We start from the raw sequence: 14990 nt of genomic DNA on the forward strand, positions 1-14990 counted from the left end.
AATGGTCCCCTTGGATCAATGACTCCTTTCATTTCTGACTGAAGACTGGGCAGGTGCTATGTTGGGTTTTAGACTTTGTTCTTATGAGGCTATTCCGTCAAAAACAAAACAAAAAGCACAGGCCATTTTTTCTATAGAGGCGTAATATGTTTGGAAACCTAAATCCTCTCCTCGCCTTACAAGTAGAGAGGGGTTGGGGGGGGTACTATTTCTTTAATAAGGTGTTTTTGTTAATAAACAATGAATTTAGACACCATGACGTCACCGCTGTAGACTATGTGCACCCGAAAAGGAGTGTACACACTAGTCTATATGGGTTAGGAGCCTAACTGCCAGAGGGGTTTTAAACCCGACAGTAACGATAACGCATACTGTTTTAGCCTACATATATATCCCTCTGAGGAATTAATCCCGGCGGCGACATCTGCCGCGTCAAATAACATCTTTACGCAACGCTTCCTGGCGCTTGTCAATGTCGCCTAGTGCAGCAAGGGATCAGAGTCTCTCCGTGCAATTAATATTTGAAGGCGAAACTTTAGCCTCTTCCGGTTACTGGAACGTTTGAAGACATTTGGAACGTAGCGTTGAAATAATCCCATTGGAACATAAAGCTACGCCGAAAGTCGCATCGTTCCGGTGAGTTGATGCGCGTCCAACCCCTCTAGTCACACACTGATGTGATGTAGCTAGCTATTTGAGTTGAGCCTGATGGAAATAGAGACGTATTCAAACGCATCTAATTGATTTGTCATGGTCATTTGGATATTCATGTAGAATTACCTCATGTACATATATTATGGTAATGAGGCAACGTATTTCTTAAATATCTTGGGGACGTTCCCTTTGACCGTGCGGTTTTATTGAATAATTTGACAATGAGTCATGTTACATTGTGTGTCCTAGATGAGGTCATGTCCCTATTATTTAGGCCGAGTGAAAATGAAGATCATTTGGCGGCTCTACATTCATGTATCGCCAGCCTTTTCGTCCAGATGGGATGGCAGGGGTGGGGTGACCGCATGCCAAGGGATTTTTTGACTGACAACAAAACATGACCTTTTAAATGTGCACATTCGCACGACAACATCACTGAACACCCAGCAGCACAACGTTTAATTTTGGGGGGAGATTACATTGTAGCGTGGCCTGTTACAAAATAGCCTACAAGAGCAAATGGCATGCTCTTGTAAACATCCTAGATCATGCTAAAAGAGGGGTCACGCAATTGTTCAGGTTAATAATAATATTCCTTGTTCTTCTGGTTTTCTGTAGGGTTCGACTCGAAATGAAACACTTTTGAAAACTCTGTGTTCTGCGTGGACGTGTGTTCCTGTCTCGTCCCCATTCCGCCTAAATCGCAGCAGATGGAGGGTTGCTGAGACCCGGGGAATGAGATACGCATCTTTTGACTCGTCGAGGCAGCATCCGAACAGCTGCAGGAGCTCGCTCGCTCCCTCTCTCCATCTCACTCTCTCCCGTACGCAGGAAAGAACGGAACGGAACACTTAATTTTACAGCAAGGACCTTCCTTAAATTCGGTAGATTCAACGAATTTTATGATTTGCAACTTAGCCTTATTAAATTCCATTTGCATGGTTGTAACCTCGATGATGGTCTTACTATCGGCGCCAAGGGGAGATGTAAGCTGATTCGTTGGAGGTGGGTTGTAGCCGTAGCAGCGCTGTGCTGACTGACAAAGCGACAGACCGACAGAGCGAGGAGAGCAGAGGAGCTGTCCATAGGCTGGTGGTGCTGATGCGGCGGCTCTGAGAAAAGCAGAGAAACCGAGCATGGCTGCTGGGAAGTTACTGCTCTACGCCGGCCTGTCCCTCTCTCTGTGCGCCCTAGGAATGCTAGCAGTGGCAATCTGTTCCGACCACTGGTACGAGACTGACGCGCGGAGGTACCGGGAGCGCTGTCGGAGCTTCTCCAGCCGTAAGAACCCAGGCTTTATCTACATCCCCAACAACAGCCTCCCTCTGCGGGCTAGCCGCTCCAGACTGGACCGCTGGGAGGACAAGCTGCTCCTAGCCCGGAACAGAAGGCAGCTGTTCGCTATGTCCGCCGCGGACGAATGTAGCAGGCAGTACAACTCTACCAACATGGGACTGTGGAGCAAATGCCACCGACTGGACTTCGACCAGGACGTAGAAGACCTCATTCGCAAAGGTAAGAGAGAGGAAACGTATAATATAGTACAGAATTGTTTACAATAAGACAGTAAGTCTACTGTTACATTATGGGAGTCTACATGTGTATAGTCTATGTGTTTACCTAACCAACCATCAAGCCACTATGAATGTCGCTCATATTGGGGAAATGATGAAATAGTCTGTCTTGGTTGACCGTGGTTAGTTGTGCATCTTCACAAGCCCCTTGGCTGGACAATTAGGCTCCAGAAGAATCCTATTATTCACGTTGTTATGCATCTCTCTCAGAGAGAGCGTGGTCAGATAGAGAGACGTCACCACCACCTCTGTAATGCTGGATCCAAATGGCCTTCAGCTGAGTCGTGTGTGTCATGTTGTAGGAGGAGAGTACAGGCTATCATTTGAGGCTGATGCACCATGGCAACACACAGCTCTGATCCAGTAGATGGTAGGCCTGCTGCTTGCTGTAACTACGGCTCCATTCTCACATCTACCTCTCGCTATCTCTCTACCTCTGTGTCTCTACCTCTCTCTCTGTGTCTCTCTCTCTGTGTCTCTACCTCTCTCTCTCTCTCTCTCTCTGTGTCTCTACCTCTCGCTGTCTCTCTACCTCTGTGTCTCTACCTCTCTCTCTGTCTCTCTCTCTGTCTCTCTACCTCTCTGTCTCTACCTCTGTGTCTCTACCTCTCTCTCTCTCTCTGTGTCTCTACCTCTCTCTCTGTGTCTCTACCTCTCTCTGTCTCTCTCTCTGTGTCTCTAGCGCTCTCTCTCTCTCTGTGTCTCTACCTCTCTCTGTGTCTCTACCTCTGTGTCTCTACCTCTCTCTGTGTCTCTACCTCTGTCTCTCTACCTCTCTGTCTCTACCTCTCTCTGTGTCTCTACCTCTGTCTCTCTACCTCTCTTTCTCTGTCTCTCTACCTCTCTCTCTCTGTCGCTCTACCTCTCTCTGTCTCTCTACCTCTCTCTCTCTGTCTCTCTACCTCTCTCTCTCTGTCTCTCTACCTCTCTCTCTCTCGCTCTCTCTGTGTCTCTCTCGCTCTCTCTGTGTCTCTCTCTCTCTCTCTGTGTCTTTACCTCTCTCTCTGTGTCTCTACCTCTCTCTCTCTGTCGCTCTACCTCTCTCTGTCTCTCTACCTCTCTCTCTCTGTCTCTCTACCTCTCTCTCTCTGTCTCTCTACCTCTCTCTCTCTCGCTCTCTCTGTGTCTCTCTCGCTCTCTCTGTGTCTCTACCTCTCTCTCTGTGTCTCTACCTCTCTCTCTGTGTCTCTACCTCTCTCTCTGTGTCTCTACCTCTCTCTCTGTCTCTCTACCTCTCTCTCTGTCTCTCTACCTCTCTCTCTCTGTCTCTCTACCTCTCTCTCTGTCTCTCTACCTCTCTCTCTCTGTCTCTCTACCTCTCTCTCTCTGTCTCTCTACCTCTCTCTCTCTGTCTCTCTACCTCTCTCTCTCTGTCTCTCTACCTCTCTCTCTCTGTGTCTCTACCTCTCTCTCTGTGTCTCTACCTCTCTCTCTGTGTCTCTCTCTCTGTGTCTCTACCGCTCTCTCTCTGTGTCTCTACCTCTCTCTACCTCCCTCTATGTGTCTCTACCTCTGTGTCTCTACCTTTCTCTCTCTGTGTGTCTCTACCTCTGCCTCTATCTCTGTGTGTCTCTACCTCTCTCTCTCTCTCTCTCTCTGTGTCTCTACCTCTCTCTCTCTGTGTCTCTACCTCTCTCTCTCTGTGTCTCTACCTCTCTCTCTGTGTCTCTACCTCTCTCTCTCTGTGTCTCTACCTCTCTCTCTCTCTCTGTGTCTCTACCTCTCTCTCTCTCTCTGTGTCTCTACCTCTCTCTCTCTGTATCTCTACCTCTCTCTCTCTGTGTCTCTTCCGCTATCTCTCTGTGTCTCTACCTCTCTCTCTCTGTGTCTTTGCTCTCTCTCTCTGTGTCTCTACCTCTCTCTCTCTCTGTGTCTCTACCTCTCTCTCTCTCTGTGTCTCTACCTCTCTCTCTCTCTCTGTGTCTCTACCTCTCTCTCTCTGTGTCTCTACCTCTCTCTCTCTCTGTATCTCTACCTCTCTCTCTCTGTGTCTCTTCCGCTATCTCTCTGTGTCTCTACCGCTCTCTCTCTGTGTCTCTACCTCTCTCTACCTCCCTCTATGTGTCTCTACCTTTCTCTCTCTGTGTGTCTCTACCTCTGCCTCTATCTCTGTGTGTCTCTACCTCTCTCTCTCTCTCTCTCTCTGTGTCTTTACCTCTCTCTCTGTGTCTCTACCTCTCTCTCTCTGTGTCTCTACCTCTCTCTCTCTCTGTGTCTCTACCTCTCTCTCTCTGTGTCTTTGCTCTCTCTCTCTGTGTCTCTACCTCTCTCTCTCTCTGTGTCTCTACCTCTCTCTCTCTCTGTGTCTCTACCTCTCTCTCTGTGTGTCTTTACCTCTCTCTCTGTGTCTCTACCTCTCTCTCTCTCTGTGTCTCTACCTCTCTCTCTCTCTGTGTCTCTACCTCTCTATCTCTCTGTGTCTCTACCTCTCTATCTCTCTGTGTCTCTACCTCTCTCTCTCTCTGTGTCTCTACCGCTATCTCTCGGTGTCTCTACCGCTATCTCTCTGTGTCTCTACCGCTATCTCTCTGTGTCTCTACCGCTATCTCTCTGTGTGTCTCTCTCTCTGTGTGTCTCTCTCTGTGTCTCTACCGCTATCTCTCGGTGTCTCTACCGCTATCTCTCTGTGTCTCTACCGCTATCTCTCTGTGTCTCTACCGCTATCTCTCTGTGTCTCTACCGCTATCTCTCTGTGTCTCTACCGCTATCTCTCTGTGTCTCTGCCGCTATCTCTCTGTGTCTCTGCTGCTATCTCTCTGTCTCTACCTCTCTCTGTTTGTGTGTGTGTGTGTGTGTGTGTCTACCCTCCTCCACGTGTGATTCTGTGGGATGCTATATCCTCCTGACCCTCACACTGTAAATAATGATGATGTCACCACTTCCTGTCTTGTGGGCTAGGCCAGTCCTACCACACTATGAGGAGGGAGACTCAGACCTCTTAAAACATGACTCCCCTATCCACAATATATAAAGGAAGCTGTGGTTCTCACGTGTAGACCTGGGGTTGTATCATGTTACAGCCTAGCCTGTAGGTCTACCTCATTATGAAGAGAGACTGTTACACCCTAGCCTGTAGGTCTACCTCATTATGAAGAGACTGTTACACCCTAGCCTGTAGGTCTACCTCATTATGAAGAGAAACTGTTACACCCTAGCCTGTAGGCCTACCTCATTATGAAGAGAGACTGTTACACCCTAGCCTGTAGGTCTACCTCATTATGAAGAGAAACTGTTACACCCTAGCCTGTAGGCCTACCTCATTATGAAGAGAGACTGTTACACCCTAGCCTGTAGGCCTACCTCATTATGAAGAGAAACTGTTACACCCTAGCCTGTAGGCCTACCTCATTATGAACAGAGACTGTTACACCCTAGCCTGTAGGTCTACCTCATTATGAAGAGAGACTGTTACACCCTAGCCTGTAGGCCTACCTCATTATGAAGAGAGACTGTTACACCCTAGCCTGTAGGCCTACCTCATTATGAAGAGAAACTGTTACACCCTAGCCTGTAGGCCTACCTCATTATGAACAGAGACTGTTACACCCTAGCCTGTAGGTCTACCTCATTATGAAGAGAGACTGTTACACCCTAGCCTGTAGGTCTACCTCATTATGAAGAGAGACTGTTACACCCTAGCCTGTAGGCCTACCTCATTATGAAGAGAGACTGTTACACCCTAGCCTGTAGGCCTACCTCATTATGAAGAGAGACTGTTACACCCTACCCTGTAGGCCTACCTCATTATGAAGAGAAACTGTTACACCCTAGCCTGTAGGCCTACCTCATTATGAACAGAGACTGTTACACCCTAGCCTGTAGGCCTACCTCATTATGAAGAGAGACTGTTACACCCTACCCTGTAGGCCTACCTCATTATGAAGAGAAACTGTTACACCCTAGCCTGTAGGCCTACCTCATTATGAACAGAGACTGTTACACCCTAGCCTGTAGGTCTACCTCATTATGAAGAGAGACTGTTACACCCTAGCCCGTAGGCCTACCTCATTATGAATAGAGACTGTTACACCCTAGCCTGTAGGTCTACCTCATTATGAAGAGTGACTGTTACACCCTAGCCTGTAGGTCTACCTCATTATGAAGAGAAACTGTTACACCCTAGCCTGTAGGTCTACCTCATTATGAATAGAGGAGGCTGTTACACACTAGCCTGTAGGTCTACCTCATTATGAAGAGAGACTGTTACACCCTAGCCTGTAGGTCTACCTCACTATGAAGAGAGACTTACACCCTAGCCTGTAGGTCTACCTCATTATGAAGAGAGTAGACTGTTACACCCTAGCCTGTAGGTCTACCTCATTATGAAGAGAGACTGTTACACCCTAGCCTGTAGATCTACCTCACTATGAAGAGAGGGACACTCACTCAGACCTCATCCTTCGACTTAGATAAAGTCTCATCCGTACACTCTTAGAGGAAAAAAGGTGCGAAGTAGAACATTCCAGTGTTTTTTTGGTATGACCTCATAGGGGAACCCATTTTGGTGCTAATGTGGGTAGAACCCTTCGCAGAGGGTTATATCTAAACCCTCTATTTAGGGTTCTTCAAAGATCCTCCTGTATTCTTCTACATATAACCCTTTATGAAGGGTTTCACCAGCCTCTTTATTCTTTAAAATGCTATTATTTATGACAATAAATTACACATACATATTGTAAAGGTTTTGACTTGAGGTTATTGTTTATAGGGGTGCCAGGTAGGTTGTGCCTACCAGAGAAAACATTGGTTTCTCCTTTTGGTTTGGGAGGGAGTGAGTTCCATCTGGTCCGTCAAGTCTACACCAACACACAGGACTTATGTAAAAGTCAGGATGGGGAAATACACTTTTCATAAACCCTTAACATTGGAAAGAACTTCAAAAACAACTGTATTCTTTTGTGTGGGTTGTATTACCAACATAAAGGATCACACACACACATAACAATATAACAAATAATGAGTTCTGGTTCCTCCAGAAACGTCCTGTACCTCGGGCCTAAAAAGAGTCCAGCCCGGTAAAGGAGTTCAGGGAACTGAAGTGACCTTAGTCACGCAATGTTTGTCCGTTATTTCAAGTGTAGCGTAAACCCAGTATCAAATCATACAATCAAAAATAACAATGATTTTACCACACAACTATCACGCGTTTCAACTCGTATTAATAAGTCCTCAACTACAACTAACTACATAAATCATCACGGTATACGTCACGCCAAAACAAATGAAATACCGTGTACAAAAAGGTTGTAGTTATTCATTCGGTCAGTCAGACGAACCAATCCGCTAACAGATCTCCAGCGGAGAAAAGGCCACGAAGAACAACGGAGAGTTGTAGTCCACGGACGCAAAGAGTGGATCCGATCCTGGATAAACTCGCTATTAGGCTACAAAACACACTTTTAATGGCAACCCAACAAACGGAGGTGAGACGCTTCAGGAACTGAGGGTTGACCACGTCCTCATTCACGTCTCCATCACAACCCCACTTTTGCGCAGCTGATGCTTGCTATTTAATTGGGAATTAAAGGGGAAGTGCCCTATTGGAAAGAGAAGCACTATTTAATTGGGAATTAAAGGGGAGGCTCTCTATTGGAAAGAGAAGCGCTATTTAATTGGGAATTAAAGGGGAAGCGCCCTATTGGAAAGAGAAGCACTATTTAATTGGGAATTAAAGGGGAGGCTCCCTATTGGAAAGAGAAGCGCTATTTAATTGGGAATTAAAGGGGAGGCTCCCTATTGGAAGGAGAAGCACTATTTAATTGGGAATTAAAGGGGAAGCGCCCTATTGGAAGGAGAAGCACTATTTAATTGGGAATTAAAGGGGAGGCTCCCTATTGGAAGGAGAAGCACTATTTAATTGGGAATTAAAGGGGAGGCTCCCTATTGGAAGGAGAAGCACTATTTAATTGGGAAATAAAGGGGAAGCGCCCTATTGGAAGGAGAAGCACTATTTAATTGGGAATTAAAGGGGAGGCTCCCTATTGGAAGGAGAAGCACTATTTAATTGGGAAATAAAGGGGAAGCTCCCTATTGGAAGGAGAAGCACTGAGACGGTTCAGAAAAAGTCAGGGCCGTCACAATATATACTCTTTTTTTTCAAAGAGTGTAGACTAATCCATAGACTAGGATACAGCTATAGAGACCTACAGTAGTGCACTATAAAGACAGTAAGGTACCGTGTCTCATCCATAGACTAGGATACAGCTATAGAGACCTGGTCTACAGCAGTGCACTATAAATACAATAAGGTATCATGTCTCATCTATAGACTAGGCTACAGCTATAGAGACCTGGTCTACAGTAGTGCACTATAAAGACAGTAAGGTAACGTGTCTCATCCATAGACTAGGATACAGCTATAGAGACCTACAGTAGTGCACTATAAAGACAGTAAGGTACCATGTCTCATCCATAGACTAGGATACAGCTATAGAGACCTGGTCTACAGCAGTGCACTATAAAGACAGTAAGGTACCATGTCTCATCCATAGACTAGGATACAGCTATAGAGACCTGGTCTACAGTAGTGCACTATAAAGACAGTAAGGTACCATGTCTCATCCATAGACTCGGATACTCATCAACATATGTGCTATTCATACAGGCTGTGTGCAGAGTTGACTGTTCTATATGAGTAGAACCATTGAGTAGAACCATTGAGTAGAACCGTTGAGTAGAACCGTTGAGTAGAACCATTGAGTAGAACCATTGAGTAGAACCACTGAGTATAACCATTGAGTAGAACCATTGAGTAGAACCATTGAGCAGAACCATTGAGTAGAACCATTAAGCAGAACTATTGAGTAGAACCATTGAGTAGAACCATTGAGTAGAACCATTAAGCAGAACCATTGAGTAGAACCATTGAGTAGAACCATTGGGTAGAACCATTGAGTAGAACCATTGGGTAGAACCATTGAGTAGAACCATTGAGCAGAACCATTGCGTAGAACCATTGAGTAGAACCATTGAGTAGAACCATTGACTAGAACCATTGAGTAGAACCCTTGAGTAGAACCATTCATTCCCAATGTCCAAATGTTTATTCATCGTTGTGTTGATCAATCATGAGTAAACTCTTCTCTGGAGAAGAAGCTAGTCTCTGTTCTATAGCGTGTGATGTGTGGTTGCTATGCAGTCACCTGGCATTGGGTGGCTTTTGACGGAGGTTACTGTCCACCATTAGTATATGTGTGTGTGTGTGTGTGTGTGTGTGTGTGTGTGTGTGTGTGTGTGTGTGTGTGTGTGTGTGTGTGTGTGTGTGTGTGTGTGTGTGCGCGCAGTGTGTGCCCATCTCAGCATCTGTGTGTCAGTGAAAATGAGTGTGTGTCCCTATCCAGGCTGCTAGAGGGACTGTGTTTGTGTGGTGGAATGGGGAGTGAAGCTTTCTGATATGTGTCCCTATCCAGGCTGCTAGAGGGACTGTGTTTTGTGGGATGGGGAGTGAAGCTTTCAGATATGTGACCCTATACAGGCTGCTAGAGGGACTGTGTTTGTGTGGGATGGGGAGTGAAGCTTTCAGATATGTGACCCTATACAGGCTGCTAGAGGGACTGTGTTTGTGTGGGATGGGGAGTGAAGCTTTCAGATATGTGACCCTATACAGGCTGCTAGAGGGACTGTGTTTGTGTGGGATGGGGAGTGAAGCTTTCATATATGTGGCCCTTTCAGGCAGCTTCCATAGTCTTGATGACCTGCCATCTGCAGTAATGGGCACCAGGCCTCAGACCTTGCTGTGCTTAGCAAGCTAATGAATGGAGGACTCACACAGTACAGCCCTGATCCAACCTAATGTCCCAGACCGTGTGACTGGAACCTGGAACCTCTAACCCAGGCAGTTTGGCTGGAAACTGGAACCTCTAACCCGGGCAGTTTGTCTGGAACCTCTAACCCGGGCAGTTTGACTGGAAACTGGAACCTCTAACCCGGGCAGTTTGACTGGAACCTGGAACCTCTAACCCGGGCAGTTTGACTGGAACCTGGAACCTCTAACCCGGGCAGTTTGACGGGAACCTGGAACCTCTAACCCGGGCAGTTTGACTGGAAACTGGAACCTCTAACCCGGGCAGTTTGACTGGAACCTGGAACCTCTAACTCGGGCAGTTTGACTGGAACCTCTAACCCGGGCAGTTTGTCTGGAACCTCTAACCCGGGCAGTTTGACTGGAACCTGGACCTCTAACCCGGGCAGTTTGACTGGAAACTGGAACCTCTAACCCGGGCAGTTTAACTGGAACCTGGAACCTCTAAACCGGGCAGTTTGACTGGAAACTGGAAACTGGAACCACTAACCCGGGCAGTTTGACTGGAACCTGGAACCACTAACCCGGGCAGTTTGACTGGAACCTGGAACCTCTAACCCTGGCAGTTTGACTGGAACCTGGAACCACTAACCCGGGCAGTTTGACTGGAACCTGGAACCTCTAACCCTGGCAGTTTGACTGGAACCTGGAACCTCTAACCCGGGCAGTTTGACTGGAAACTGGAAACTGGAACCACTAACCCGGGCAGTTTGACTGGAACCTGGAACCTCTAACCCTGGCAGTTTGACTGGAACCTGGAACCTCTAACCCGGGCAGTTTAACTGGAACCTGGAACCTCTAACCCGGGCAGTTTGGCTGGAAACGTATGGGTAGACTCACCGTGGCTGCTAGCCAGTCCACCCATTATGCCCCCATTGACCTGAATGGAGAGGCTCGTTATATCCTATGTGTACGGTCAGATCCCTGTGCTTTGTAGACGACTTCACAGGCTTGGTAATGATGTCAGTATGTCAGAGGAGTAGTTCACTGTAGTTGCTGTCTATAAAGGAGCTCCAGCTGTTATTGATTCTGAAGCAGACACTCTTCTTCCCTTCACCAGGGGTATCTGGGATCCTACATCCTCCTCCCTCTATCACTCCATCCTCCCAGCCTTCACCAGGGTATCTGGGAACCTACATCCTCCTCCCTCTATCGCTCCATCCTCCCAGCCTTCACCATCCTTCCATTCCTTCTCCCATCCTCCATAACTGTCACGATCGTCTTTACGTGAATGAGTGGACAGAGGCGCAGCGTGAGAGAAATACATCTTCCTTTTTATTTGACGAAGACGTAACACGAACTGAAACACTCTTACAAAACTATAAACGACCGTGAAGCTATAAACGAAAGTGCACCCACAAGCTACTAACGTTCAACTTAGACAATTACCCACAAAAGCCTACTGCCTATGGCTGCCTTAAATATGGCTCCCAATCAGAGACAATGAATGACAGCTGTCTCTGATTGAGAACCATTCAGGCAACCATAGACACAGCTAGACACCTACACTAAACACAACCCCATAACCTCTACAGAAACCCCTATACCATACAACCACCCAAGACGAGACAAAAACACACAAGCATCCCCCTGTCACACCCTGACCTAACCAAAATATTACAGAAAACAAAGATAACTAAGGCCAGGGCGTGACAATAACCATGGACTGATTTATATTCTTGAGTCTCTGTCAAGCCATGTTGTGATATATAGAGCTGTTGTAGAACTGAGTCAGACTCTAAATGGCATTCTATCCTTTATCTACCAGTGCTGCTTTACCTAGCACGGTCTACACAGCTAGTTACAGAGAGACAGGGCTGTCTACACAGTTAGTTACAGAGAGACAGGGCTGTCTACACAGTTAGTTACTGTCACGATCGTGTGGCGGATTAACGGACCAAAATGCAGCTTTTGGAAAATAAGCCATCTTCTTTATTAAACAACACGAAGATGAACACGACACGAAACACTTTAACAAAACTATACAAAATAACAAAACGACCGTGAAGCTACAAACGTTGTGCATAGACAGACAGGCTACAAACGTTCTGACATAGACAATTACCCACCATTAATGAGAGCCTATGGCTACCCTAAATAAGGCTCCCAATCAGAGACAACCGACATCAGCTGTCTCTAATTGGGAACTCATTCAGGTAACCATAGACTCTTCTAGATCACTCACCAACATAGACAACGCTAGAACTCTACACTAAACACAAAACCATATCTTACACCCCATAACCCCTTTACCAAATAAACACCCAACACCAACAAAACATAAACATTACCCATGTCACACCCTGACCTAACTAAATAATAAAGAAAACCAAATAATACTAAGGCCAGGGTGTGACATAACCCCCCCCTTGAGGCGCGAACTCCGGGCGCACCATACACAGTCTAGGGGAGGGTCTGGGTGGGCTCCCCTCCACGGTGGCGGCTCCGGCTCTGGTCGTAGTCCCCTCGTCACCACAGTACCTAAACACCTCCTAGGCTTTCTCCAAACGACCCCCCTCCACATTAACCCCATTGCATTCAGGGGCAGTTCCGGACTAAGGGGCAATACCAAGGTAAGAGGCAGTACCAGGGTCAGGGGCAGTACTAGGGTCAGGGACAGTACCAGGGTCAGGGGCAGTACCAGGGTAAGGGGCAGCACCAGGGTAAGGGGCAGCACCAGGGTAAGGGGCTGCACCAGGGTAAGGGGCAGCTCCGGACTGAGGAATGGCAGCTCCAGACTGAGGGACTGCCGCTCCGGACTGAGGGACTGCAGCTCCGGACTGAGGGACGGCCCATGGCTGGCTGACAGATCTGGCTGCTCATGGCTGGCTAACGGATCTGGCTGCTCATGGCTGGCTAACTGATCTGGCTGCTCATGGCTGGCTGACGGATCTGGCTGCTCATGGCTGGCTGACGGATCTGGCTGCTCATGGCTGGCTGACGGATCTGGCTGCTCATGGCTGGCTGACGGATCTGGCTGCTCATGGCTAGCTGACGGATCTGGCTGCTCATGGCTAGCTGACGGATCTGGCTGCTCATGGCTAGCTGACGGATCTGGCTGCTCATGGCTAGCTGACGGATCTGGCTGCTCATGGCTAGCTGACGGATCTGGCTGCTCATGGCTAGCTGACGGATCTGGCTGCTCATGGCTAGCTGACGGATCTGGCTGCTCATGGCTAACTGACGGATCTGGCTGCTCATGGCTAGCTGACGGATCTGGCTGCTCATGGCTAGCTGACGGATCTGGCTGCTCATGGCTAGCTGACGGATCTGGCTGCTCATGGCTAGCTGACTGATCTGGCTGCTCATGGCTAGCTGACTGATCTGGCTGCTCATGGCTAGCTGACGGATCTGGCTGCTCATGGCTGGCTAACTGATCTGGCTGCTCCTGTCTGGTTGGCGGCTCTGGCAGATCCTGTCTGGTTGGCGGCTCTGGCAGATCCTGTCTGGTTGGCGGCTCTGGCAGATCCTGTCTGACGGACGGCTCTAGCGGCTCCTGTCTGGCTGGCGGCTCTAGCGGCTCCTGTCTGGCGGACGGCTCAGTGGGCTCATGGCAGACGGGCGGCTTTGCAGGCTCATGGCAGACGGGCGGCTTTGCAGGCTCATTGCAGACGGATGGCTCAGATGGCGCTGGGGAGACGGATGGCTCAGATGGCGCTGGGGAGACGGATGGCTCAGATGGCGCTGGGGAGACGGGCAGTTCAGTCATTGTAGTGCAGACGGCAGACTCCTGCCGGCTGAGGCGCACTGTAGACCTGGTGCGTGGTGCCGGGACTGGTGGCACCGGGCTGGGGACACGCATCTCAGGGCTAGTGCGGGGAGCAGGAACAGGGCATACTGGACCCTGGGAGCGCACATTAGGCCTAGTGCGTGGTGCCGGAACTGGTGGTACCGGGCTGGGGACACGCATCTCAGGGCTAGTGCGGGGAGCAGGAACAGGGCATACTGGACCCTGGGGACGCACATTAGGCCTAATGCGTGGGGCCGGAACTGGTGGTACCGGACTGGGGACACGCATCTCAGGGCTAATGCGGGGAGCAGCAACAGGGCACACTGGACTCTCAAGGCGTACTATAGGCCTTGTGCGTGGTACCGGTACTGGTGGTACCGGGCTGAGGACCCGCACATCAGGGCGAGTACGGGGAGAAGGAACAGTGCGTACAGGACTCTGGAAACACACAGAGGGCTTGGTGCGTGGTGTAGGCACTGGTGGTAATGTGCTGGAGACACGCACCACAGGGCTAGTACGTGGAGGAACAACAGGGCTCTGGAAACACCCAGGAAGCTTGATGCGTGGTGTAGGCACTGGTGGTAATGGGCTGGAAACATGCACCTCAAAGCTAGTACGGGGAGCAGGAACAGTGCGTAAAGGGCTCTGGGGACGCACCTTAGACCTAGTGCTTGGTGCCGGAACTAGTGGTACAGGGCTGGGGACATGCATCTCAGGATGAGTGCACAAAGTAGAAACAGGACACACTGGGTTGTGAAGGTGTACTGGAGACCTGGTGTGTATAGCCGGCATCAAATCTTCCGGAACTTTAACACGAGTTTCAGGCTGAGTACGAGGAACTGACACAGGTGGCATCGGACAGCTAATACGCTCCTCAGGAAGAATGCCTTGCATACTCTGCCAAACCAACAGCTCTCTCTCTTCACTCTCCTCCAATTTCGTCAACAACTCTTCGAATGTCTCATAATCTCCCCTTCGTTCACTCTCCTCCAATCTGTCCAATAATTCCTCGACACACTCAGACTCACCCCTCAACTTCGCCGACTGCTCCAAGTGCCCCCCTCCAAAAAAAATTTTGTGCTGTCTCTTGGGCTTCCTCCCGTGTCGCCTTGCTGCCTCTATCCCTGCCTTGGGGCAGTGATATTCCCCTGGCTGTGACCAGGGTCCTCTCCCGTCTAGAATTTCCTCCCAACTCCAGAAATCCTTTGGTGGTAGGTCCTGTTGCCGCCTT

The 14990-nt window shown here is 48.8% G+C and overlaps 1 protein-coding gene across 1 annotated transcript in view; it reads left to right on the forward strand.

Annotated features, from left to right (window-relative positions):
- Positions 1-265: 265 nt before the first annotated feature.
- The window catches only part of LOC129864898 (transmembrane protein 178B), a 241551-nt gene continuing 226826 nt past the window's right edge, over positions 266-14990 (forward strand). The window contains exons 1-2 of the mRNA XM_055937212.1: positions 266-636; positions 1273-2169. Of these exons, the coding sequence (XP_055793187.1) occupies positions 1791-2169 (379 nt within the window). The 5' untranslated portion in view covers positions 266-636; positions 1273-1790. The remainder of the gene's footprint in view (positions 637-1272; positions 2170-14990) is intronic.

The sequence above is a fragment of the Salvelinus fontinalis genome, chromosome 11, assembly GCF_029448725.1.
Source record: "Salvelinus fontinalis isolate EN_2023a chromosome 11, ASM2944872v1, whole genome shotgun sequence".
In the NCBI taxonomy this organism is placed as follows: domain Eukaryota; kingdom Metazoa; phylum Chordata; class Actinopteri; order Salmoniformes; family Salmonidae; genus Salvelinus; species Salvelinus fontinalis.